At 45.3% G+C, this 27,500-nt stretch overlaps 1 protein-coding gene across 2 annotated transcripts in view; it reads right to left on the bottom strand.

Annotated features, from left to right (window-relative positions):
• Window positions 1-27,500, bottom strand: part of LOC145394397 (tachykinin-like peptides receptor 99D) — a 145,536-nt gene that overhangs the window by 35,806 nt on the left and 82,230 nt on the right. For both annotated transcript variants that reach the window (XM_080268269.1, XM_080268270.1), the window contains exon 2: window positions 8,469-8,681. In XM_080268269.1, the coding sequence (XP_080124395.1) occupies window positions 8,469-8,681 (213 nt within the window). The remainder of the gene's footprint in view (window positions 1-8,468; window positions 8,682-27,500) is intronic.

Below are 27,500 nucleotides of genomic sequence, written 5' to 3'. Positions count from 1 at the left end.
AGAGAGAGAGAGAGAGAGAGAGAGAGAGAGAGAGAGAGAGCAACTGCAATACCCCAAGTCTAGCAGTTACCATTATTGCACCTGCTATGATGGAGGGGGGCTTCCAATAGCAGTACTAGGAATACTGCTATTACACACACACACACACACACACACACACACACACACAGAGATGCTCATTCACCCTCTCCCATCATTTCCTCTCATCAAAATAGAATCACTTGTCCTCAGCTGGAAAAGAGTAATAGTTAGGCCATTTAGTTAGAATTATTAGCCTTGTGGTAACTGTCAGGTTCCTATACTAACTAGGCTGAATAACATACTTAGATGTTAGCTAGAATAGGGTAGACTTTTCCTGATCATGAGGGGGCTATTAGTTACAACATTTAATAAGTCTAGGCCCCTATGACTCTGTGCTTAATAAAACTGTCTTACGTAAGCTACAGAGTAAGATGCGGCATGATGATGATGATGATGATGAGAGAAGGACATATTGTGAGGAGAGGAGAGGAGAGGAGAGGAGAGAGGAGAGGAGAGGGAGAGGGATTGGAGTTAGGCAGACCCAATCAATGGAGAATGGGACCATAAGGCAGAGTTAGGTGAGACGGGTGTTTGGGGAGTATTGTTAGTTACGTCTCACACACACACACACACACACACACACACACACACACACACACACACACACACACACACACACACACACACACACACACACACACACACACACACACACTCCTATTTATATTTCCAAGACCAAGATAATATAACTTTTTTGCCCTTCCCTCTACCTGACCTAGGAAAAAAAAAAATCTCGTTTATTTAAGATTGAGAATTCTAGGACGATCAAGGAACATGGGAGGCTCTAATTTTCCACTCTTTGACCCTCCTTGAAAAAGAAATCGCGGTTATGTTAAGATTTCGATTTATAGGGTGAAGGAGAGACACTGTAATTTTTTGCCCTCCCTTCCCCTCATGCTTCCTGGAAATGATAATCTGAGTTAAGGCGGGGAATTGTTTGTTTAATCTCAGCCTTGACCTACACACACACGCACTCTCATTCGCACGTACATACATACCTACGTACATACATACGTACACACACACACACACACACACACACACACACACACACACACACACACACACACACACACACACAGACTACCTACACTTTATATCTATATAGAAAAATTTAGCTCCACTTTTTACACCAACACATTTTCACTCTCCAATTTTTTGCGTAGGAAGGACTGCTCCCCGCCCCTCACGTTTTAATATTTATGATGGAACGTATCAGGGTTTTTCGCCTTTTTTTCCCAGTTGAGACTACGAAAAAAAATATTACTCTGAAGTTAGCTGAAAGAGAAGTTAGGTAAAAAATAAATAGTGTCTTGTTATTGGTACTAGGTCTTGTTAGGTCAGTTAGGGAGATGATGGAGGTGAAGGAAGGGTGGAATGGTGAGGAAGGGAAGGAAATGAAGGACTTAGTGTGATTAGGAAGGATGGAAGTTCAGAGGATGAAGTGCTTGAAAGGGTACAGCAGGGTAGAAAGGTTGCCGGTTCATTGAAAGCTGTGATGAGGAATAAGGAAATGAGCATGGAAGTAAAGTCGCTGCATGACAGTATTGTGATTCCCACTGCAACGTACGGGAGTGAAGCCTGGACCCTGTAATAAGGACACAAGTGATGAGTGAGAGCGGTGCGAGTGAGTTGTTTGAGGGGAGTATGTGGGGTTACATGGAGAAACAGACAGGCAAATGAGGAAGTAATGGAGTGCTGTGTTATTGATGTGGCTGTGACTGAAAGCATTGGGAAATACTTCTGAGATGGTTTGGGCATATGGAGAGGATGGAGAATGAGAGACTGACTAGGAGAGTGCAAGTGAAGTGGACGGGGAGAGGGGCAGGGGGAGACCCAGGATGAAATGGAGGGCTAGAGAGATTTACGAGAGATAGGGCAGGGCGACATGGAAGCGATGTGTTTGTGGCCACCTCTTACAGGATTAAAGTGTCTCGTTATAGATAGGTAAATAGATAGATTGATTCCTACCTGAAGACGATTGTTTGAACTTAGGGAGGATTTGTAGTAATGGAAGGGTTGATTAGGGCCATAGCTAACCCCTCCAGTTCAAAAAGCCAATCTTAAACCGTCTTGAAGTAGGAAGGATAAAACAGAAAATAAGTCGCAGGATTGAAAAGGTTAATTAAGATTATGCAGTGGGATTTGGAGTAGGATTAACCTGAACTATCTCGTCGATGAGGGATTACAAGGCCTCCCAAAAAATCCATAGGGTCTTTATACTTTCAGGCTCCTTTCACTCACCCAACTAAATTAATCGTCTGGCTGAAATTAAATACAAGAGTTGCCCCGACCGTGAGAGGGTTGAGTTAATTAGGGCCATAATGGAGTGGGATTAACATGATCTGCATTGTCGGTGGGGGATTACAGCGAAAAAAAAAATCTGGATTATTAGTAGACTCTAGTGACTCACCTAAATAAAATCCCCTTGTGTTAGCCAGAGAGAGAGAGAGAGAGAGATTCCTGTCCCCACCTCTCTGCGTGACTCTGCCTGATTCCAGCGTCTAATCAACCTTCCATGCCATTGTTGGTTGAGGAAGGGGGAAGGAAGGATTCTCTCTCTCTCTCTCTCTCTCTCTCTCTCTCTCTCTCACACACACACACACACACACACACAAGCTCACAGGTAGATTAAAGGATAGGAGATTGAAGACACACACACACACACACACACACACACACACACACACACACACACACACACAAGCTCACAGGTAGATTAAAGGATAGGAGATTGAAGATACACACACACACACACACACACACACACACACACACACACACACACACACACACACACACACACACACAGGTGGATTAAGGGATGGAAGGTTGAAGATTGGCGCTTTGAGGAATGAAAGCCAGGAATTACTGATTGTAAATTGAGGATCAGAATTTTGTCTTGGTGATTGTGAGTTGGTGATTGGATTGGTGATTGTGTGGGTGGTTGTGTGGATGGGTGATTGTGTGAATTGGTCATTGTGTGGGTGGGTGATTGTGTGCGTTGGTGATTGTGTGGATTGATGATTGTGTGGATGGATGATTGTGTGGATGGGTGTTGTGTGGGTTGGTGATTGTCTGGATGGGTGATTGTTTGGATTGGTGATTGTGTGGATGGGTGACTTTGTCAAGACTGAAGGAGTTTGATGATTGGCGATTGAGGAAAGATTGTGTGAAAATGTTGCTTTGAGATAGTTGGTTGTCAGAGTTGAAGGAGGAAGAGGAAGAGGAGGAAAGGAGGAGGAGGAAGAGGAGGAGAGGAGAGCAGAGGAGTGAAGGAAATCGGAGGGGAGAGAAGAGGGAAAAATAAGCAGAGAGGAGAAGAGAAGAGAAGAGGAGGACAGAAACTGATTTGAAACGCATACTTAAAATAAACCAGAGAAAGAGTAAGGGAAAACTGAAATACAAGGAGGCTATATAGAAAAGTCCGTATATTGCACTCCTATATTGTATTGACGGCTCAGTCTGCGGGTGTGGGACGCAGATATTTTGGCTGCCTCATAAACTTACTAAGCCAAGAAATAAATAGACATAGATAGTCGTTAAGAGCAGGCAGCACCTTGATAAAACCAGGATCAGTTTCACCCTTATGACGCTTATACTGAGAGGTGAAAATTGCAGTGGGTCAAATTTGGATCCTGTTGACCTTACTCTTAAACCTTTGAGAAATTGGAACGTGAGCCTGGTTTAGACCGCGGACAAGGCACTGGTAGCTATGGAAATGAGGAGGATGGGGATGGAATGGGAGGATGATGGAAGGGAAATGGTTCCTCTGTCTGTCTCTCTTAGTGTATGAGAGAGAGAGAGAGAGAGAGAGAGAGACCTAGACATATTTCACATAAGTCCTTGCATTTTTTTTCTTTGAATTTTCTCTCTTTAACTTTGCATATAAAATTGTCTGTATTTTTCTTATCATTCGGCTGTCATTCTTTCATTTTCGATTTTTTTTTCTTTTTAGCGAACGGTCTCTTTTGCTCTAATGATTTAATATTTCTTTCCTTCACTCACCTCATTAGTCTCTCTCTCTCTCTCTCTCTCTCTCTCTCTCTCTCTCTCTCTCTCTCTCTCTCATTTGCCTCCATTACCTTGATATTAATTTCCTGTGGGCTCTTTCTCACGAACAGGTGGGTGGAATTGCCCTGAGTGCTCTCTTTTCTTCTCTCTCTCTCTCTCTCTCTCTCTCTCTCTCTCTCTCTTCTAACTCCTTCTCTCTTCTCTTCATTGTTCTCATGTCCTCTCCATTCTTTTCCTCTTCTCCTCTCTAAACTTCCCTTTTTTCGCCTCTTATCTTTTCTCATGTCAACCTTTTATTTTATTTATTTTTTAATTCACGAAAGGATTGGCTATTTGCATTCAGGGCATATGGAGGAGCAAATATTAGACCAAGTTAGAGTGAAAGGAATATAGGCAAGAATTATTATAGGCGAAGTTAGAGTGAGGAAGGTATAGTGAGGAAATAATTTTAGGCCAAGTTAGTGTGAAAGGAGTGTAGGAAGACGACACCCCGCCCTCTCGTAGTGAAGGGGTGAACACGGCCGTCTCCGAGAATGGCGCTTATCCCTTTGGCGCTTGTGGAACGACTGGCGTGCGTGTGTTTTACGAGGCGGTGGATGGAGCGAGAATTTGGCGAGGCGCGAATGTGTGTCTGGGAATACTTGGCGTGGACCATTGCGCTACGCCTTCTCCTGATGGGTGCATGGTTCTGTCGGCTCTGGGTAGCTGTTGGTCTGTCTGTCTGTCTGTCTCTGTCCGTATGTGTCTGTCTGCTCGTCTTATACCTATGTGTGTGTGCGTGTGTGTATGTGTGTGTGTGTAACAGGATCTTTGTATCCATCTTGTAATGGTCTCTGTTCTGTGTCTGTTTTTTTTCTGTTTGTCTGTATGGCAGTATCAACACACACACACACACACACACACACACACACACACACACACACACACACACACACACACACACACACACACACACACACACACACACACACACACACACACACACACACACACACACGTCTTCGTCCTCTTCTCTCGCCTAGACAACTTTCTTTCAATTTTCTCTCCTTTTTTCTTCACTTTCTCTTTCTTCATATCTTGATTCGCTTCCCCTTCCTGCGTTTCTCTCTCTCTCTCTCTCTCTCTCTCTCTCTCTCTCTCTCTCCATTCATCCATCCATCCGTTTTTCTGTTTCTAAATGTATCTATAATTAATCCATTCATCCATCCATTCAGTCCTTTTTTCCCTATCAGCTGCGTAGGGTTCCGAGGCTAGTCTATTCATTCCAGACTTTTAGGGCATAGTGACCGGTCGCTATACCTTGAGTCGCGTAATTGAATCAGTAAACCCCCAACTACTCCTATTTACCCTTGTTTGCCACTTCCGGTTGGAGCGCCTGAACCCACTGTCCTACCAAGCGTTCATTTGTTGGTGATATGGTTACCACCCAGCGTAGTAAATGGTTTCTTGAATAAAAATAATTGGGCTCGTCATTCAGTATAGTCACTGGGAGGTAGCACTAAATCAAGCGAGTGGATGGTGGGGGGGGGTGGCTTTATATTCTTTTTCGCTGTCCATATACCCCGCCTTTCTACATCAAGTGAGTGGATGGTGAGCTTTCCATTTACCATATTGTTACGTTTTCCGTAATTTCCAGTTCCTTTCACTAAGCCATCTTTCCTCCTCTTTCCTCTCTCCTCCTATCTTTCCTCTTTCCTCCTATCTTTCCTTCTCCCTCCTCGCCTTCCTCCTTGCTCCTGTCTTTCCTCCATCCTCCTGTCTTTCCTCCTTGCTCCAGTCTTTCCTCCATCCTCCTGTCTTTCCTCCTTGCTCTTGTCTTTCCTCCATCCTCCTGTCTTTCCTCCTTGCTCCTGTCTTTCCTCCATCCTCCTGTCTTTCCTCCTTGCTCTTGTCTTTCCTCCTTCCTCCTGTCTTTCCTCCATCCTCCTGTCTTTCCTCCTTGCTCCTGTCTTTCCTCCTTGCTCTTGTCTTTCCTCCTTCCTCCTGTCTTTCCTCCATCCTCCTGTCTTTCCTCCTTGCTCCTGTCTTTCCTCCTTGCTCTTGTCTTTCCTCCTTCCTCCTGTCTTTCCTCCATCCTCCTGTCTTTCCTCCTTGCTCCTGTCTTTCCTCCTTGCTCTTGTCTTTCCTCCTTCCTCCTGTCTTTCCTCCTTCCTCCTTTCTTTCCTCCTTCCTCCTGTCTTTCCTCCTTCCTCCTGTCTTTCCTCCTTCCTCTCTTTCCTCCCTCCTCTGTTTTTTTTTTCACTCCTCCTCTCCCTCATTTCTTCCTAAAATATTTTCTCTCCGTTCCTCCTCAATTTTCTTCCTTTTTTCTCTCCATCTTCTCCTTTTTTTTCTCTCCATCTTCTCCTTTTTTCCTCTCCATTTTCTCCTTTCCTCTTCAAGCATCTCTCTCTTGCCCTCCCATTTCCAGGCAAATTTATATTTTCCCTCCAGCGCACCCTCTTAACTCTCTCTCTCTCTCTCTCTCTCTCTCTCTATCTATCTATCTATCTATCTCTATCTCTCTCACTATATCACTACGATAAGGGGAAAGCAAATTGACTATGAGAAAATCTATCTATCTACCTATCTATTGCCAGACGCCTTAATCCCGTACGGGGTGGCCACAAACAAATCGCCTCCACATCACCCTGTCCCTCACCATTTCACTGCCCTGCTCCTAATTCACACCCCCTTATCTCATATACCTCTCCACTCCATCCCTCCCTCTCATCCTTGACCTTCCCCTTCCTCTCTCCCCCTCCACCTCACTCACATACACTCCCCTCGTCAGTCTCTCACTCTCCATCCTCTCCACATGGCCAAACCACCTCTGTGTGAGAAAAACGCATACAGAATCTAATATATAATCCCCTCGTTAGACCGCATTTAGATTACGCTGTGCAGTTTTGGTTCGGACAGTCTGGTGAAATTGTCGCGAAATAGGCAGAGTGGAGGAGAAGGAAAGCCAAATTAGTTTCGTGCCTGAAATATTTTTGTGATGGCTAATACAGGTTAATTGGGAAGTTATAATCGCATTTGGAAATTATGTATATATATATATATATATATATATATATATATATATATATATATATGGAGGAGACAGGATTTTTTTTTTTTGGTGGGGGGGGGTCCGATTTTGACTCGAATATGAAGCTAAGTCGGGCAGAATTTTTTTTTTTATCTTTTTTAATTTACAAATAATAACGTCATTGAAAAAAAGACTTACAGCTTATATTTTCACACACACACACACACACACACACAAAATAAATAAGGGGTTTGATAACACATAATTCGTAAAAACTTTTTCACTTTTCCTACCGACGAGTCACACTAAGCCTCTCTCCCTCTCTCTCTCTCTCTCTCTCTCTCTCTCTCTCTGTCCCTGTCCGCCCCTAAGTAAAGATAATGTGGGGTGTTTTAAGCTGCGTAGGGCCTGATGGGGTCTTGTCACGAGAGAGAGAGAGAGAGAGAGAGAGAGAGAGAGAGAGAGAGAGAGAGACTAATACTACTATCCATGTTCACACAAAATGTACCTTAATTTAGTAATTCGTCCTCTCTCTCTCTCTCTCTCTCTCTCTCTCTCTCTCTCTCTCTCTCTCTCTCTCTCACACACACACACACACACACACACACACACACACACACACACACACACACAGACCACAACCACCCTTCTCCCATACTCTCACACTCGGCCTTGAATCTGATTGGCTCTCTGGCTTCTGTTGACATTTCCCCGGCATCTGATTGGCGGAGAAGCCCCTCGAGCGGTGTTGACGTCGCTTAGTGTACAGATCTGGGCGAGTGAGGGCTTTGGAACCTTCTTTTTGGGATGGTGGTTTTATGCCCCTTTAAGAGACAGATGGATCGAACTTTTGTGTGGTCATCTTCCGAATTATCTTCCTTTTCATTATTGCCTTCTTTATCGTCCTCGTTATCGTTACTGTCTTCCTCATCGTCGTGTCATCGTCATCTCCTTATCGTCTTGTCTTCGTCGTCGTCTTCGTCTTCGTCATTGTCATTTTCTTTATCATCATCATCATCATCATCATCATCATCTTCATCACGATACTGTTACTATCACCAATACGACATTTTATTGATTCATTTATGTATTTGTTTATTTATTATTGCCTTGATCGCTGTTTGGCCATATATCATTTTAAACTCACTACCCACACGAAACTTCCTCTACTTACACGAAATCTCCACACACGAAATCACTGTACCCACACGAAAATCTCACCATACTCACACGAATTTTGAGAAACAGGAGCATTGATCGCTATTTGGCTATATATCATTTTAAACTCTCTCTGCCCACACGAAACTTGCTCTCCACACACGAAATCACTCCACCCACACGAAAATCTCACCATACTCACACGAATTCTGAGTGACTGGAGCCCTGATCACCGTCGGGCCAGGCAGCGTAGCACACCGTCCTCTCACCGTCGGGGAAGCGAATGACGTCAGTGGTGAAGTACATGAGGTTAGGCAGGGAGAGGCAGACTGACGATATCCAGATCCACACCACTATCAGGATGGTGGCTTTGCGGCCCATCCGAGGCTTGAGGGGGTGCATGATGGCCACGTATCTGATGGGAAAGAGATAAGAATGGAGATCAGATGAAGGGAAACCAATCAGAATGTGAGAGAGAGGGAATGGGAGAAGATAGGGCCACTGTCACACTCTGATGGTCATTTTTAGGTCCATCCGAGGCTTGAGGGGGTGCATGATGGCCACGCATCTGATGGGAAGAGATGGGGAAGTAGGTCAGACGAAAGAAAACCAATCAGAATGTGAGAGAGAGGGAAAGAGAGAGAAAAAAAGTCACAGTCAGTTTCCGATGGTTTTTTTTAGGTCCATCCGAGGCTTGAGAGAGAGAGAGAGAGAGAGAGAGAGAGAGAGGATAAAAAGCAAATACTGTACATGGAGAGAGGACACTAATAATCCGGAATCACTGTGCTTTGATCTCGGTTAGCTAGTTAGGGGGAGAGAGAGAGAGAGAGAGAGAGAGAGAGAGAGAGAGAGAGAGAGAGAGAGAGAGAGAGAGAGAAATTAAAAAGAAAAGGGGAGGTACAAGGGGAATCAAGGAGAGAAAAAAAAAATGGATGGACGTCATTTTAACCAATTTATCAGGGCGACGTCACTTATTTATTTTTATTTGACATTATTTTTATTTTAATCTTGCTACATCCAGACGATCAGTTGTAGCTTTAAGAAAACCCATTTGTAGTGGCAGGATTAGACAGTTCTCCATTAATCTCTTATCAGATGAATTTGTCCTCTAAGTTTAGTTGTTTGAATATAGTTAGAATAAGGCAAGACATACTTCATAGGAGCGAAGGGGTTAATTGTTTTACCACAGTGACACTTGGGTATGCGTCCGGGTCATGTGTCCGGCTCAGGGAAGGTGGACGCCCCTGCCCTGCATAGTCCCGGGTCACCCTTGGGCAAGGTGTAGCACCCGTTAGCCCACCAAAAGGTAGTAGGTGGATGGTTACTGTCCAGAGGTACTACCATGGCAGTAACGTGGCTCCAAGGCCCTGTAGCTGGCCTTGCACAACACTCCCAGGCGGGGAACTCGACCACATTTACCAAGTAGTCAAAGTCCGGGCTGAGACTACTACTCATACACATCTCCTATACACAGCACATCCTCTTGTGGGCTGTGCCTCCTCCACACTCCCTTCACCTCGCCATGTGGAAGGACCCTGTTCCCACCCTGGCCAGGCGCTGATTGTCGTAGGAAGACGAATTCCCTCATGTAGTGGATGGGTGTGCGAGGCGAGACAGACCTGAGTAGAACAATGTCAACATCCACGAGGACATTTTTTACACTTTAATTAGGACCCCAAAATGTGTTAAGAACTCCAGCGCTAATAACATCAGTCCTGAATGACGCAACCCCAGCATGAATTCCGTATGGACGGTGGGCATTAGCGCCTGGGTGGTGACATGTGCGGCACGTACGAGGACTAATGGACCTCTGGGAGTAGTCCTATCAAGGGAAGGCCCAGAGCTCACGTGCACAAGGAAAAAAATTAAAGAAAAAATGAAAACTCACTTGTGTAAGGTCTATGCATGTTATGGGAAGGAGACGAGACAAGTAGATAGATAGATAGATAGGTAGATAGATACAAGTTATAGATATATAGGAAGATAGATAGATAGATGGTTGGATAGATTGAAAGATACGAGTTATACATAGATAGGTTGATAGATTGATGCATGGAAGGATGGAGAGGCAGAGACACAGATTGGCAGATGTAGAAATAGTTATATAAAGACATAAATAGATAGATAGATAGATAGATAGAGATAGATAGATAGATAGATAGATAGATAGATGAGAGAGAGAGAGAGAGAGAGAGAGAGAGAGAGAGATGGTAAGAAGAATGTCAAGCCCACAATGCTTTGATGATTGCCTTCCTACCCTATTCCAGGCTTGAAAGAGTTGAAGAAAGGGAGGGAAGGGAAAGAAAGGGAGGAAAGGGAGAGAAGGGAAGGATAGGGAGGGAAGGGAGAGAAAAGGAGGGGAGGAGAACGGGGAGAAGAGAAGATGGGGAGAGGAGGAAGAGGAGAAGATGGGAAGAGAAGAGGGAGAGAAAGAAGAGAGGTGAGGAGGAGGGGACAGAAGAGATGAGAAAGGGAGAAATGTGGAGAAGAGAAAAGAGAAGAGGAGGAGAAGAAGATGGGAAGAGAAGGAGGAGGAGGAGGAGGAGGAGGGAAAGAGAGGTAATAATGAGAAGGAGGAGGAGGAGGGAAAAGAATTAAGAGGGAAGATAAACTGGAATGAATGATGAAGAGGTCTTGAAGAAGTTTAGGTAAATTTTTAGAAATGAGAGAGAGAGAGAGAGAGAGAGAGAGAGAGAGAGAGAGAGAGAGAGAGAGAGAGAGAGAGAGAGAGAGAGAGAGAGAGGAAAACTGAAGAGGAAGAGAATTTGGAGGAAGACATTCTTGAAGACGAAGGAGAAGGGAAGGAAGGGACGAGTGGACAGGGAAAGACGGAAGGAAAATCGAAAAGGAGGAAATAATGGAAAGAAAATAGATTAGGAAAAGAGGAAGGAGACATGGAAATTAAGAGGAAAGAAAAGAGGGATGAGAGAAAGAGGAGAAGGTATAAAAAAACAGAGGATGTAGTAGAGGAATGGAGAGAGAGAGAGAGAGAGAGAGAGAGAAAAGAGAGAAAGAAAAGGGGATGTGACGATAACGTGAATGACCAGATCCATATGTAGTCTGGATGGCCCGTCTTTATGCCAGAGAGAGAGAGAGAGAGAGAGAGAGAGAGAGAGAGAGAGAGAGAGAGAGAGAGAGAGAGAGAGAGAGAGCCATATCGCCCTCAGGATGGTCAGTCTCCATGCCCATTTGGAGGAGCAGTTGTGGTGTGATGGAGGAGAATATTATTGCGAGGAGGAGAGAGGAGGGAAGGGAAAAGAGAAAAGAGGAGAGAAGAGGAGAGAGGAAAAGAGAGGAAAGAGGAAGAAGGGAAGGGTAAAGAGGACAGGAGAGAAGAGAATGGAAGGGAAGAGAAGGGAGAGGAAGAGAGAAGGACGGAAGGAAAAGATAGGAGAAGAGAGGAGAGGAGAAGAAAGGAGAAGAGGAGCAAAGGGGAAAGAGAGGGGAGAGGAGAAGGGAAATAAGGAGATAGAGAGAGGAAAAACGAGAGGGGAAAAGAGTATAGTGTAAGATCTTGAATTAAATTGTGAATGGGAATATCTCTGCAAATATCTGTGCTATTTTGAGATGCTGTTGTGTGTGATGTGGAGGAGGAAGATAGCGAGGAAGGGGAAGGGAAGGAAGGTTAGAAGGGAGAGGTGAAGGAAAGAGGGAGGAAGGAGCGGGGAAAAGGTTGAACAGAGATGTGAAGGAAGGAAGGGGGAAGGAAGGAAAGGACTATTCTATGAAGGAAGGAGGGAGGGAGGGAGGTTAAAGCAGAATGAAGGAAGGAGGAAGGAAAGGAGGAAGGGATGAAGGAGAGGAAGAGGAAAAAGAACAGACAGAGATGAAAGAAGGCGGGAGGAAGGAAAGGAGAAAAGATTGAAGAGGTATGAAGGAGGGAGGGAGGAAGGAGAGAAGAAAAAGTTGTTAGAGGGGAAGGAAAAATTCTACCTATCGTAAATAACACACTGAAAATTCATAATCGTAACACGCAAAAAATTCGCCAGTGCATTCGGTACCCAAAGCTCTAGACCTACGCTTTACCACTCAGCTTTGTTTCCCAGTTAAGCTTCCGACGGCTCTAAGCTTCCTACACGCCTGGGCAGCTCTGTTCCGTACCAATTTTTATTTAATTAAGTAAAAATGTATCTAATTTGACTTTATTTCTAGTAATGATCGTTCCTTGTCTTTATCTCTTTAAGCGTCTGTTATCCTAATGATCTCTCTATAATCGTGCCACCTCCAGACGCTTTTCTTCAGCTCCATAAAGCTCTATAATCTTGCTATCTCCAGACGCTTCTATTCAGCTTAATATGTAGAGATGTAGAGTTAAGTATAGCCCTTTTTAACTCTTATAAAACGAGGGAATTCTCATAAACAAAAAAATCGTATGGAATTAGCAGGAATATAGAAGATCCGTGTGTGTGTGTGTGTGTGTGTGTGTGTGTGTGAGAGAGAGAGAGAGAGAGAGAGAGAGAATGGGGGAGGGAAGAAAAAGGAAGGGAGGGAGGCGGGAAAAGAAGGAAAATGAGGAAAGCTCTTTATGGAGGGAGACAAGAGAGGAAGGGGAGAGAGAAAGAGAGAGAAAGAGAGGGAGAGGAGAAGGAGGGGGGGAAAAGAGAGGAAAGAAGCCTGAAGGAGGGAAGGAAGGAGGAGAGAACAATAGAAGGAATGATGGGATAAGTTCAGGAACACATTTGCGCACAATTGTTGTTATTATTGCTGTTATTGCTGTTGGTAGTTGTAGTAATTCGTAACACTGGTAGTTATAGTGGTGGTGGTGGTGGTGGTGGTAGTGGTGGTGGTAGTGGTGGTGGTGGTGGTGGTGGTAGTGGTGGTGGTAGTGGTGGTGGTGGTAGTGGTGGTGGTGGTGGTGGTGGTGGTGGTAGTGGTGTGGTGGTGGTGGTGGTGGTGGTGGTAGTGGTGGTGGTAGTGGTGGTGGTGGTGGTGGTGGTAGTGGTGGTGGTAATTTTATTTTGTGTAACTTTATTCCTGTTATTATAATTCTCATTTTATTGTTACTCTTCATACCACCTTCTCTTCTCTTATGAATACTCCTCTCTCTCTCTCTCTCTCTCTCTCTCTATCTATCTATCTATCTATCTATCTATCTCATCTTAACTTTCTTCGTTCCTCATAACTATCTTTTCCCCTATCCCTCTTCAGCGTCCTTCCTCTCTTCTCCTCCTCCTCTTCTCTTCTTCTCTCTTCTCCTCCTCTCTTCTCCTCCTCCTCCTCTCTTCGCCTCCTGCTCCTCTCTCCCTCTCCTCTCTTCTCTCCATCCTCTCATCTCTCCCCTTCATGTCCTCTCTCCCCTCTTCTCTTTCCCTCCTCTCATCAACTCTTCACCTTTCTTCTGCCCACTCCCGCCTCCTCCTCCTCCTCCTCCTCCTCTACTTCATTACTCTGTCTCTTTACTTCTCTCTTCTCTCCTCCCTCCATTTTTCGTTCCCTCTATTCCCCTTCAATTTTTTTCTCTCCTTCACCCTTTTCCCTCCTTCCTTCCTTCATTTTCTTTTTTTTTTTTTTACCTCTTCTCCCTCTCAACGTTCTGACGATGCGGTCTCTCTCTCTCTCTCTCTCTCTAAGCCAGGTCGATCGAGAAGCTCTTGATAAGTAATTTAATCTTCAAGAGAGAGAGAGAGAGAGAGAGAGAGAGAGAGAGAGAGGGAGGGAGAGAATACTGAAGATATTTTAATAACTGATAACAGGAAATGAAGCAACACGAAATAAAATGTCTGTCTGTCTGTCTGTCTGTCTGTCTGTCTGTCTCTCTCTCTCTCTCTCTCTCTCTCTCTCTCTCTCTCTCTCTCTCTCTCTCTCTCTCAATTTTTGTTCAGTTCCTTCTCATAAATCCACTTCTCCGCCTCGTCATCTCCTCGTCCTCTTCTCTTTCATATATTTTTCTCATCTCCTTTTAATATAAATTTAAACTTAATTTTCAATATATATTTCTTGGCTCTGTATATCTCCTCAGCTGCGTCCCCCCCCCCCCAATATTTTTTTCAACCAATATATATCCCTTTTAGCTCAAGTTCTTCTTAAATTTCTTGCCTTAACAAACGCATCCTTGCTACCTGTTTCCACTAATATTTTTCCTGTCATATCGTTTTTACGTTTCGCCTCACTTCACTATGTTTCCTGTTTTTTTTTGTTTTTTTTTTTTTTTCGGTTTGGTGTCACTATTTCATTTTTCCTCTTAATGTAATCCTTGGGTATGCGGCCGGGTCATGTGTTTGGCTGAGGGAAGGTGGACGCCCCTGCCCTGCATCGTCCCGGGTCACCCATGGGCAAAGTGTAGCACCTTAATACAACAGTTGAAGAACATCGTCTGGTTGTGCGATTAAAAAGACAAAATAATCAAACTGAAGAGGCTGACTTTTCCAAAAACCCCCCCCCATCTCTTCCTAGCCTCATTCATGGATCGACCTCGCGTCCTCTCGAATGGCCGTCCCCCTCCCCACCACACAAGATGATGATGGTCGTAATTAAGCGGCGTTGTGGTTGGGGGGCAATGGAATGATTTCTACCTTGGGAGAAATAGAGGAGTGTACCCTGATTTTTTTTTTTTCGTTTTCTGTTTCTTTCACTTCCTTCCTTCCTTCTCTTCCTCGTGTCTCCTCTTCCTTCGCCTCCCCCCGTCTCTTCCTCCTCTTCTTCCTCCTCCTCCTCCCATCTTCTCTTCCTCCTCCCTTTCGCTTCCTCTTCCTTATCCTCGCTTTCTCTTCCTCCACCTCCTTTTCTCTTCCTCCTCCTCCTCCCTTTCTCCTCCTCTTCATCCACATCCTCCTCCGTCCTCCCTCCCTTGCTCCCCCCCCCCAGTGGAACTCAGCTAACAAGCAGGATTCAACACTGATGCAGTTCGGCTCAGTCCACTTCGGCACAATTCTATTTTCCCTTAACATAATTCCTTTACCGCCTTAGTCGTCTCGTAAATTACCTTTCCTTCAATAATTTTACTTGTATTTCTTCTATGATTATTTTGATGATGGTGGTGGTGATAGTGATGGTGATGATAGTGGGGATGATGATGATGGTGTGGTGATGACGGTGATGGTAGTGGTGGTGATGATGGTGATGGTGGTGATGATGATCATGATGATGGTGGTGGTGGTGGTGGTGATGATGATGATGATGATGATGATGATGATGATGATGATGACGATGGTGCACAATATTCCCTTTTCCCATATCAAGAAATAAAGACTATTTTTTTTTTAAATAAGAGAGAGAGAGAGAGAGAGAGAGAGAGAGAGAGAGAGAGAGAAACAGAAGCAAAAGCACGTTACTCATTATACTCTAACTTGGCCTAAAACTGTCACCATTCCATCTTGAACACTGAGTTGTAACAATAGATTAACACTGTAATATGATGCTAGTCACGAAGAAGTGCTGTGTGTGTGGGGGGGGGGGATGTAGAGCCTTGGCCTAGTCTTTCTATGAGCAACGAGAAATAAGCTGCAAAAGGACGAAAATCTGGGCCAAGTTAAGGTGAAAGGAGTATAGACAGGAAGAACGATGCAGGTAAGAGTCAGTGAATGAAAGGTTAACAGGTGTAAAGGTGAGGAGAAAGTAGGAACAGGAGAGAAGACAGGAACTAATAGACAGGAAGAGGAACGAGGAATAACAGACAGGAAGAGGAATGATGTGAGTTGACAGCTGGACAGTTTAGGGAGACAGCAGTTGACAGGCACAAGGGCATCGTAACCATTCACATAACCTTCACGACAAATTCTCCCAAATTGAAGTTGTAAGGAAGAGAGAGAGAGAAAGAGAGAGAGAGAGAGAGAGAGAGAGAGAGAGAGAGAGAGAGAGAGAGAGAGTGAGAGAGTCCATCAACCAATAAAGATGGAAATACTGTAGTAAAATACAGCAAAAAGTAGATAAATAGCAATAAAGGGAGAGAGAGAAAGCAGTGGACGATAGATAGAAGAAACACGTGAAAGACAAGCAAAATTCGCCTCTACAGGGGAAGGCGATAAGGGCGAAAATCTAGGTCCTTCATCCCTCTTTATGAGCCTTATTGACGGGGCTATTATTTCAGGGTTAAGCTACCGTGTTCCTTTATGATCAACCCTCTCTTGAGCCTCATATATTTCTCTCTCTCTCTCTCTCTCTCTCTCTCTAATATTTTAATCTTCCTCCTTTCTACATCCTTTTCCTTCCCTCCCTTCCTCCTATCCTTCCCTCCCTCCACCCTTCTTCCTCTTTCCTTTTCCTCCATCCATCCATCCCTCTTCCTTCTTCCCTCTTTCTCCCTCCCCCCCCATCCTTCCCTCCGTTCTTCCTTCTCTCTCCCTCTCCTCTCACCATCCCTCTTCCTCTTCCCATCCTTCTCTCCCTCCATTCTTCTTCCTTCTTGTCTTCTTCTACCTCTCTCCTTCCTTCCTCTCTCCTTTCCGTCCCTCGCTTCCTTCCTTCCTTCCTCCCCTCCTTCCTCCCTTCCACCTTCCTTCCTTCCTTCCGTTCCTCCCCCGCTTGATTGTCTGCTTCCTTCCTTCCATTCCTCTACCTCCCACCTCTTTCCCTCCCTCCTTCCACCTCTTTCCCTCCCTCCCTCCTTCCTTCCCTCCTTCCTTCCATCCTTCCTTCCTTCCTTCCTTCCTTCCTTCCTTCCCCATCAAACAAGGCCGCTGAGGTGTTACCAGACCAACAGCCCAACCACCTTGTTAGTCCACTTGAGCACGCCCCTTGCTGCTGGTGGGGGGGGCGGTGGTGGTGGTTGTGGTGGGGAGCTGTGGTGGTGGGAGACCGTGGTAGTTGTGGCTGTGGTGGTGGGTGGTGGTGGTGGAGAAGATTGTGGTAGTTGTGGTGGTGAGGACTGTGGTAATTGTGGTGGTTGTGGTGGGGAGCTGTGGTGGTGGGAGATTGTGGTAGTTGTGGCTGTGGTGGTTGGTGGTTGTGGTGGGAAGGATTGTGGTAGTTGTCTAGTTGTGGTAGGGAGGATTGTGGTAGTTGTGATGGTTGTGGTGGGGAGAATTGCGGTAGTTGTGGTGGTTGCGAGTCGATTCACAATTCTCTCTCTCTCTCTCTCTCTCTCACTTTCTCCGGGTCTTGCATCTTGTGAAGTCTACGCTCTCTCCACACCATCCTTGACAATCACTATTTAATTATATCTTTACTACTTGCTAATTACATCTGTTCACTAATTATAATTGTCCTTTTTACTAATCGTCTTTGGTGCAGGAGGGAGACGCCTTCACGTGGTGGCATTGCTGTTTTCCCTGCTACTACCACACCCTCCACAACTACCGTACCCTCCACAGCTACCACAACTACCATAGCCACCATCTCCACAGCTACCACAGCCTCCACAACTACCACAGCCTCCACAGCAACCACAACTACCACAGCCTCCACAACTACCACAGCCTCCACAGCTACCACAACTACCACAGCCTCCACAGCTACCACAAATACCACAGCCTCCACAGCTACCACAACTACCACAGCCTCCACAACTACCATAACTACCATAGGGCCTGAGGACGTAAAAGGGAAACTCTTGTCCAGTGTGGGTTAATGCCCGACACACGTACACACATACACCCATACTTCCGTACACACACACACACACACACACACACACACACACACACACACACACACACACACACACACACACACACACACACACACACACACACACACATACACACAGAGGTCTTAAGGGTGACAGGAGTGAAGGGATATATGAAGGAATGTGGGAGGAAGGTGGGAGGCACAAGAGAGAGAGAGAGAGAGAGAGAGAGAGAGAGAGAGAGAGAGAGAGAGAGAGAGGGTAAAATTGCCGACCAACCAATCAATTTTTCCCTTGACAACTTCCGCTGGTAGGGAGGGAATTGGAGGGAAGAGAAGGAGAGGGAGAGAAATGAGGGGGGGAGGGAGAGAGAAAGAGGGGAAAATGAAAGCGAGAGAGAGAGAGAGAGAGAGAGAGAGAGAGAGAGATGAAATGAAAATGGGTGTAATATATTCTTTTGGTCTTCCTGATTATTATTATTATTATTATTATTATTATCATTTTTTGAAGGGTGATGTTGTATGATGATGATGTGGGAAGGTGACTTTGTGTGGTGTGGTGTGAGAGGGTGATTTTGTGCAGTGTGGTGTGGTGTGGGAGGGTGATTTTGTGTAGTGTGGTGTGGTGTGGGAGGGTGATTTTGTGCAGTGTAGCGTGGTGTGGTGTGGGAGGGTGATTTTGTGCAGTGTGGTGTGGTGTGGTGTGGGAGGGTGATTTTGTGTAATGTGGTGTGGTGTGGGAGGGTGATTTTGTGTTGTGTGGTGTGGTGTGGCGAGTCTTCGCTTAAGTCGCCAAATTCTACGGGACTGAATCGCCTCTTTTCAGGGAACCGATGTAGGAGTCGCCAAAATCTACGGGAGTGAATCGCCTCTTTTTCAGATGCCTTATTGAGAGGGGGGGGGGGGGGGGGGTCGCCAAAATTCTACGGGAGTTAATCGCCTTTTTTCACATAACCGAGAGAGCGAGGGAGAGGACCGCTCCAAGAGGTGGTCCTTCACCTATATACGCGTCATAGGGGTGAAGGGGTGAGCGGGGCGTAGCCAGGAGGTGTACGGGGGGGGGGAGGAGGAGGGATCACCAAGCGAATATTTATCGTACACCAGAAGAAATCACTACTCCTTTCACCTCAAATTGGCCTAAAGTTGGCATCTCCCCATCTTGAAGGCTGAGCTGTAGAGGAACCATTAAGACTACAATATGGTGCTAGTCACGAAGAAGTGCTATGGGAGTGATAATATAGAAACAGCATGTACCATTTCTGCCTCTGAGCTACGTGAAATAAGCTGCAAAAGGACGAAAATCAGAGAATATCTGGTAGTGGTGATGACGATGATGATGATGATGATGATGATGATGATGATGATGATAATGATTTTGGATGACGTCGTGGGGCTGAGAGGGTTGAAGTTTAATGCTATTATTATTATTATTATTATTATTATTATTATTATTATTATTATTACAATATTAATGATTATTTTTTTAATTATATGGCCAGGCTTAACAGTAACCTTCCACGAATAGCAAGAAAGAGATTGACGAATAGATAGATAGATAGATAGATAGATAGATTGATGAACTGACTAAATAGATGGTTTGATTGAATGAATGACTAGTTAATGTATATGTAGACAGACTGATAGATAGATAGATAGATAGACAGATAGATAGATAGATAAATAGACTGATTAGGTGTTTGGCGAATTGATGGATTAAGTGAATGAGACAGATAGATAGACAGATAGATAGTGATATATAGAAAGATAGGTAGAGAGAGAATGTAGAAAGGAAAGGAAAGGTAAGGGAGGGAACGGAGGGAGGGAGGAGAGGGGGCGGAGGGAGGAGAGGGAGAGAAAAGGGAGGGAAGGAGAGAACAAGAGAAGAGGGAGGGAGCAAGGGAGAAGGTAAAATTATTCAGCGTTAAAGAGGAGAGGCGGAGAGAGAGAGAGAGAGAGAGAGAGAGAGAGAGAGAGAGAGGGAGAGAGAGAGAGAGACTACAAATCTTAAGATATTTATAGGATTTTAATTTTCGACTTTTTATTATTTTTTTCATTGTTAGAGAGAGAGAGAGAGAGAGAGAGAGAGAGAGAGAGAGAGAGAGAGAGAGAGAGAGAGAGAGAGAGAGAGAGAGCGAGAGAGAGAGAGAGAGAGAGAGAGGTCATAGGTCAAGGACGGATAAAGCTAATAGGCGATAGGTTTGACCTCTCTCTCTCTCCCTCCCTCCCTCTCTCTCTCTCTCTCTCTCTCTGTATGTATGTATGTATAAATATGTATCTATATTTCTGTGTTAATTTGTAGCCTAATCAGTTTATCAATTTTTTCTTCTCTCTCTCTATCTATCCATCCGTCTATCTATTTAAGGCCCAGGTAAGTGTCGTCAGGTATGGAGTCTCCCTAACACCTCTTCCTTACCGATTTATTATCCAGGCTATTGCTTCGTATGTCTTTTTAATATCGACATAGATGGCATGAAGAACGCATACATTCATTATTAATTTCTTCATTAGGGTTTTTTTCTGTTAATAAAATCGTAAGAGAGAGAGAGAGAGAGAGAGAGAGAGAGAGAGAGAGAGAGAGAGAGAGGTGATAAGACAAGGAGGGAAAGTGGAGTGAGGGAGGAAAAAATTGAGGAAAGTTTGGTGGAGCAAATGGAGAAGTTTTGTTGTGAAGTGTGAGGAGGAGGGGAGGGGGAGGGAAGGGAGGGAGAGCGGGAGGGAAGGTAGGGAGAAGGGGAGGGAAGGTATGGAGAGAGAGAGGGAGCAAGATAGGGAGTGAGTTGGAGGGAAGGTAGAGAGGGGGAGGGGAGGTAGGAAAAGGGTAGGTACAGTGGGGAAAGAGGCTGTAAAAGAGAGAGAGAGAGAGAGAGAGAGATTAGAGAAAGTGAGGGAGAGGGGGAGATGACTCTTCACCTCTCTCACCTTCTGCCCCAACCAACTTCTGACTGACGCTTAAAGAGGAGAGGCCTTGTTGTGGGTGTGGCAGGGGCTAGACAGGTAGATAAATGGTAGGGCAGGTAGACAGGTGAGTAGATAGGTAGATATATATATGGTAAGACAGGACAGGTAGATAGGTAGGTAGGTGGTAGGTAGAGGTAAGAGTGGCTAGATATTAAGGTAAAATGATAAGGTCTGAAAGTACTTCATTTTTGGCAGTTCTAATGTGAGTTTCTCTCTCTCTCTCTCTCTCTCTCTCTCTCTCTCTGTGGGGAGGGGTGTAGGGGACAATCCTCGGTAACTGGCCTTTGGTTCCTTCTTCCTTCAAAAAAAAAAAAAAGGCTAATTGCGTGTGCAAAATAAACTGATTGAGTTGAGATGAAGAACGTAAAATATTAACCAATTCTACAGGAAGAGTCTAAGGGTATCGTGAAGGGAGAAATATTGTGCTGAGAAAGAGAAAATTGGAGGCGAAATAGTGAGAATTTTGAAGGAAATATAGTGTTAAGAAAGGAAAAAAATTGGAAAACATATGAGGAAATTTGAAAGAGAAAATACAGCGTTCAAAAAGACAGGAAAGAAAAGTGTGTGAAGGGAAACTATTAAGATGATCTGAAGGGGAGAAAGGAGAACGTGTAGAAGGAAAAGGGGAAAATGTTTTGGTGCTGAGAGAGAGAGAGAGAGAGAGAGAGAGAATTAAAAATGGTCTTAAGGGAAAGTCCTTAAGATGCGTCGAGGGAAAAATTAAAATAAGAAAAAATAGACAGTGTTTTGAAGGTAAAATGTAACGTTGTTTGGAAGGGGAAAAAAGGGGGGGGGGATGTGAAGGAAAAAAAAGGATGTTTAGAAGGGAGAAAGGGAGGATGTTTAGAGGGGAGAAAGGGAGGATGTTTAGAGGGGAGAAAGGGAGGATGTTTAGAGGGGAGAAAGGGAGGATGTTTAGAAGGGAGAAAGGGAGGAAGTTTAGAAGGGAGAAAGGGAGGATGTTTAGAAGGGAGAAAGGGAGGATGTTTAGAGGGGAGAAAGGAAGGATGTATACGGGGCTGCAGATATATTGGCATTACGATATATCAGTAGTATAACGAGTGTATCACATCCGCTGTTAAGTATAGTGAACAGAACAGTATGATATAACGGTAGAACAGGCAGAGAGTATCTTACATAAACAGTAATTACGATAACAGTGAAACAGAATCAGAAGAGGCATAACTCCATAGCAGTAACGAACAGTATAGCACAGTAGCACAGCACATGATAGCACAGCACACAGCACACGATAGCACAGCACATGATAGCACAGTAGCACATCTTCCTAGCCAACTATAGAGTACGAATATCACATCATTTGCATGGTAACGAGACTGTCAGGCCTGTTAGAGAGTTGGAACCCTTACAAGACGCGTTGTGATTGGTATGTCGTGTGCCAGTCTATGCTATCCCTTTATCCTGACTACTTCTCCCTCTAAACATTCATTCGCCCTTCTAAACACCCTCCCTTTACCCCTTCTGAACATCCTCCCTTTCTCCCTTCTAAACACCCTCCCTTTCTCCCTTTTAAACATCCTCCCTTTCTCTCTTCTAAATACCCTTCCTTCTAAAACAGCCTCCCCTTTTTTATTCCTAAACATCTTCTCCTTTCTCCCTTCTATACATCCTCCCTTTTCTCTTCTAAACATCCTCCCTTTCCGGAACCATCACCATACTATACTATCACCATCACCACCACACCATACCCTATCTCAACCACCAGCCACCACACCACACCACACCGCATCATATCTCTACCACCAGCCACCACACACCACACCACACCACACACCTTTTCCATTCCTCCTTCTGCCCTGTCACCATCCTCACTACCCCTTCTCCACCACACTTCACCACACCTGCTATCTGCCTTCCACATCTTCAGTGTTAATGAAGTTGGTGCTTCCCGTTTCTCCCAAATTTGCCTCTGTTTGTTATTGTTTAGTTAGAGTTTGTGGGTTCTTGAGAGAGAGAGAGAGAGAGAGAGAGAGAGAGAGAGAGAGAGAGAGAGAGAGAGAGACAGACAGAGAGAGACAGAGAGAGACAGACAGACAGAGACAGAGAGTAAAATACGTGCTTGTCTCTCTTTTGATTAATAATATTGTCCTAAGGCAGCAACTTTAAAACTCTCTCTCTCTTTCTCTCTCTCTCTCTCTCCCTCTCAAAAAAGGGCTAAAATTTTCTCCGTTTTTCATTTTTTAATCCCATAATTTTTTTTTTCCTTACTCGAGGGAGATTATGATTTTTGATATATGTGGAAAATTTGCGATGAGGCGATTAGCATATATTGGAGGGAGGGAGAGAGAGAGAGAGAGAGAGAGAGAGGCGGGGGAGTAGTAGTGACGAAGAGGGAGAAAAAAAAAAAGAGTGGAAGAGAAAAGGAGGAGGATAGGAGGAAGATGGGAGGGAAGGAGGGAGGATGAGGAGGAATTAGAGGAGGAGAAGTGATGGAGAGAGAGAGAGAGAGAGAGAGAGAGAGAGAGAGAGAGAGTATAAAAGGGAGAAAGAGGGAAAATGGGAAGAAAGAGGAGAAGAGAGGCGAAGAGAAAGAGGGAGGAGAGGGGGAGGGGAGAGAGAAGGAGGGAGAGGGGGAGGGAAGAGAGAAGGAGGGAGAGGGGGAGGGAGAGGGAGGGAGGGAGGGGTGGAGGAAGATTAATTAATGAAGCCTATGTACACACACATTCTAATTTACATACGTACACGCGCTCTTTGATTCACACACACACACACACACACACACACACACACACACACACACACACACACACAACGTTCTTCATACTGTAACACATGAATATTCTCTCTCTCTCTCTCTCTCTTTCTCTCTCTCTCTCTCAAATTCCTCTTTCCTGCTTCCTTTTCTTTTACTGTGTGTCTGAGTCTGGACATAAGTTTAGCAGCCCGTTCCCTGATGTCTAGCAACCCTCTTCGTACCATACACCTTCACATGTCACCACTTTAACGCTAAGTCCCACCGTCCATATTGAATACATGCGAGAACTGGGGTATTGGCATCTCTGATGTGGTGAAATTCCTCCATATTTAGATGCTAGTCACGAAGAAGTGCTTAGTTATTTCAATTGAATATTACACCTCAGCATTCTCCTTGATGTCTTTAATATCCACATAGATTGCCTAGATAGCATACAAAATTAACTTCAGAAAAAGTTAGTAAGGGAGAGGTGTTAGGAACTCCCCCCCCCCCATGTAGCCGACGAAAATACGGTAGGACATTGCAGGACGGTAGGCGTATACGGTATCGCCAGGCTACCGTGGATCCGTTCGTACTCCTCTCTACAACAAACGTCCCTAATGTGCTGTTTACATTGAGCTTTTTCTGATTGCTGTGCCTCTCCCTTCCTTTGATCTCCCTATCTACCTACCTACCTACCTACCTACCTACCTGTATCTCCCGGCATACCTAACTACCTACTTCCCAACCTGCCTACCTACTTGCCTACCTACCTACTTCCCTGTCCCCCTCCCTCTTCCCCTTTCTATTCCTGCTTTACTCCCTCCCCTACTCTCTCTTAATCTCCCTGCTTACCCATCCTGCCTACCTACCTACCTTTCTGCCTAAACAGTATTCTCCCTTCCCTTACTACCCACCTACTTACGTATCTCTCCCTTCTTCCTGCCTCCCTGCCTTCCACCCTGCCTGCCTCCCTGCCTCCCACCTTGCCTGCCACCCTGCCTACCACCCTGCCTGCCACCCTGCCTGCCTCCCTGCCTCTCCCCGTAATGAAAATGGCCGTCCTGGTGTTTTTAATTGTGGCGGGTGTGGCCATATCTCACCTGTCTCCACCCTCTCTCTCTCTCTCTCTCTCTCTCTTTCTCTCTCTCTCTCTCTCTCTCTCTCTCACTTCTTCCTCCTCTCTCCCCCCTCCTTCCCTCTTCCCCCTCCCTTTCTCTGTCACCCCTCTCATCCACTTCCTCCCTCATCTCTAATTCTTCCTCCCTCCCCCTCCTTCTCCCTCTCCTCGTCGTCCCCCCTTCCCCTACCCCTCCGCCTATCCCTCCCCTCCCCCTCCTCCACCCCATCCCCCTTTCCTCCCTCTCTTCCCCTCACCCTTTCCCTCGTCTCTAGTATTAACCCTCTTGCTTTCTCTCCCTTTCCCCTCTCTCTCTTCTTCCCCCCCTTCCCCTCCCCTTCCCCGTCTTCTCCCCTTTTCCTTCCATCTCTTTCTCTTTCCCTTCTTCCTCTTCCTCCCGCCTTCCTCCTTCCCTATACCAAACAGCGACAAAAGGACCAACAGGGTTATTGCTGTTTGCTTTCCCTTTGTACTCCTTTGTACTCCCACCTCCCTCTCCCTCCCCTTTCCCCTCTGACTCCCTTCCCTCCTTTCCCCTCTTACTCCCTTCCCTCCTTTCCCCTCTTACTCCCTCACTTACAAGTCCCCCTATCCCCTTCCTTCCCATTTCTCTCTCCCCTTCCCCCGCTTCCCCTTTCATGCCTCCCCTCTCCTTCTCTCTCTCTCTCTCTCTCTCTCTCTCTCTCTCTCAATGAAATACCACCGTCCCTCTCTATAGTAAGGTATGCAGTAATGACGGTTACAATCCCCCTTCCACCACGACACAGTCCTATACCAAGCTTAGAGAGAGAGAGAGAGAGAGAGAGAGAGAGAGAGAGAGAGAGAGAGAGAGAGGGTACACCACAAAATCTCTCTCCACCAACCTCCAGACCCAAAAAAGCCGTACAGGAAAAAAGTGAGAAGCAATACCTTGTAGAAATAGCTCTATTAGGATGACTTTCTCTCTCTCTCTCTCTCTCTCTCTCTCTCTCTCTCTGCCAGGATTCCAGGGGCTTGAATGGTGTGTGGATGAGTGTGTGGCCCTTTTCACAGGGTATACTGTTGATAGTTTTCCCAGTTTCGTACTCTCTCTCTCTCTCCACAGGTACAAATGAGGTGGTGGTGGTGGTGATGATGATGATGATGATGATGTTGATAGGTACGAAAGAGGTGATGATGATGATGATGATAGTGGTAATAATGATGATGATGATAATGATGTTCTAAAAATTATTGAACACATCCGTGGTGGTATCTGCAGCGTCGGGTGTAGACGAATACTCAACCACTTCGCTACGGTTGATGTATTGCTGTAGTTTATTTCTGGCCTCCCTCAGACGATTTTCTTCAGCCTGGGAGGGTTCTCATTAGCCCGATAAGCATGATGGCCATCCCTAAGCTGAATAAAATCGTCTGGAGGTACCATGAATAAACTAATAATACTCGTAAATTAGAAGACAGAGGATTTAACCACTTCACTGCGGTCACACTTGGGTATGCGGCTGGGTCATGTGTCCGGCTCAGGGAAGATGGACGCCCCTGCCCTGCACAGTCCCGGGTCACCCTTGGGCAAGGTGTAGCACCCGTTAGCCCACCAAAAGGTAGTAGGTGGATGGTTACTGTCCAGAGGTACTACCATGGCAGTAACGTGGCACCAAGGCCCTGTAGCTGGCCTTGCACAACACTCCCAGCCGGGGAACTCAACCGCATTTACCAAGTAGTCAAAGTCCGGCCTGAGACTACTACTTATCCATATCGCCTATACACAGCTCATCCTCTTGTGGGCTGTGCCTCCTCCACTTTCCCTCTGTTGCTTGCGTGTGGTCGATGGGTCTGCGAGGTCAGATAGACCAGGGTGGAGCACAAACAGCTGCGTTGACGTGATTTTTTCCTTATTCTTGCCAACGAAAGATTTTACTCAGCCTTAGAGAGATTTTCCTGTAGTGAAGATGTAGCTGAATAAATTCGTGTGGGTGTAGCAAGAGTGAATAAAAGATATATATACATCACATCCATTAAATTAAGGAGTGAAGGAGGGGGAAGGAAGGAAGGAAAGAAATTGTGGGGGAAAAAGAGAATAGGGAGGAAAATAGGAAAGGAGAGGGAAAAATAGGAGAAGGCATCGAGTGTTGTCCCTAAGCACACTGACTTAGAGAGAGAGAGAGAGAGAGAGAGAGAGAGAGAGAGAGAGAGAGAGAGAGAGGAGTGTTAGAATGGTAAATAACAATAAGAAATAAACAACTGCGAAAAGAGAGAATTGAGAGAGAGTGGTAAAGAGTGAGAGAGAGAGAGAGAGAGAGAGAGAGAGAGAGGGGGAGGGGAAGTAAGAGAGGAAATTGCCGGAAGAGGAAAGAGGAGAGAGTTAGTATGAAAGAGAGATAAAGAGGGACCGAGGGAAAAAACGGTAAGAGAGAGAAAGAGGGAGAGAGAGAGAGAGAGAGAGAGAGAGAGAGAGAGTCAACAACTGTAAAGCACACCACAGGAAATGTGCTTTTAAGGCCTTGTGAGAGTGACATAGGGTCTCTCTCTCTCTTTCTCTCTCTCTCTCTCTCTCTCTCTCTCTCTCTCTCTCTCTCTCTCTCTCTCTCTCTCCATCTTCCCTCCTTCCGCAATCCCTTCTTTTCCTTTCATTTCTTTCCCTCCTGCTTTCCACTCAATTTCCCCTCTTCCGTTCCTCCCTCTCCTTGTTTTTCTTCTCTCCTTCCCTCCTCCTTCCCTCCCATTTCTCTCTCTCTCTCTCTCTCTCTGGTTTGTTTACTTCCCGTTTTCTGTTGAGTCCTTGCAGGGGGGATTATTTTATTATTGACCGGGGCGTTCGTTTATCCCCGTTTTTTTTTTTACTTTCTTTATTAGAGGTTATTTAGAGAGAGAGAGAGAGAGAGAGAGAGAGAGAGAGAGGGAGAGAGATTTAGTCGATTTTCTTCAGCTTAAAGAGGTTGTTTGAAATAGAGGGGTTGTTGTTGTTGCTGTTGTTGTTGTTG

The sequence above is a fragment of the Coenobita brevimanus genome, chromosome 27 (genome assembly GCF_032717465.1).
Source record: "Coenobita brevimanus isolate Jiangsu-jjx chromosome 27, ASM3271746v2, whole genome shotgun sequence".
NCBI classification, from domain to species: domain Eukaryota; kingdom Metazoa; phylum Arthropoda; class Malacostraca; order Decapoda; family Coenobitidae; genus Coenobita; species Coenobita brevimanus.
This window is presented reverse-complemented; position numbering and strand designations above follow the sequence as displayed.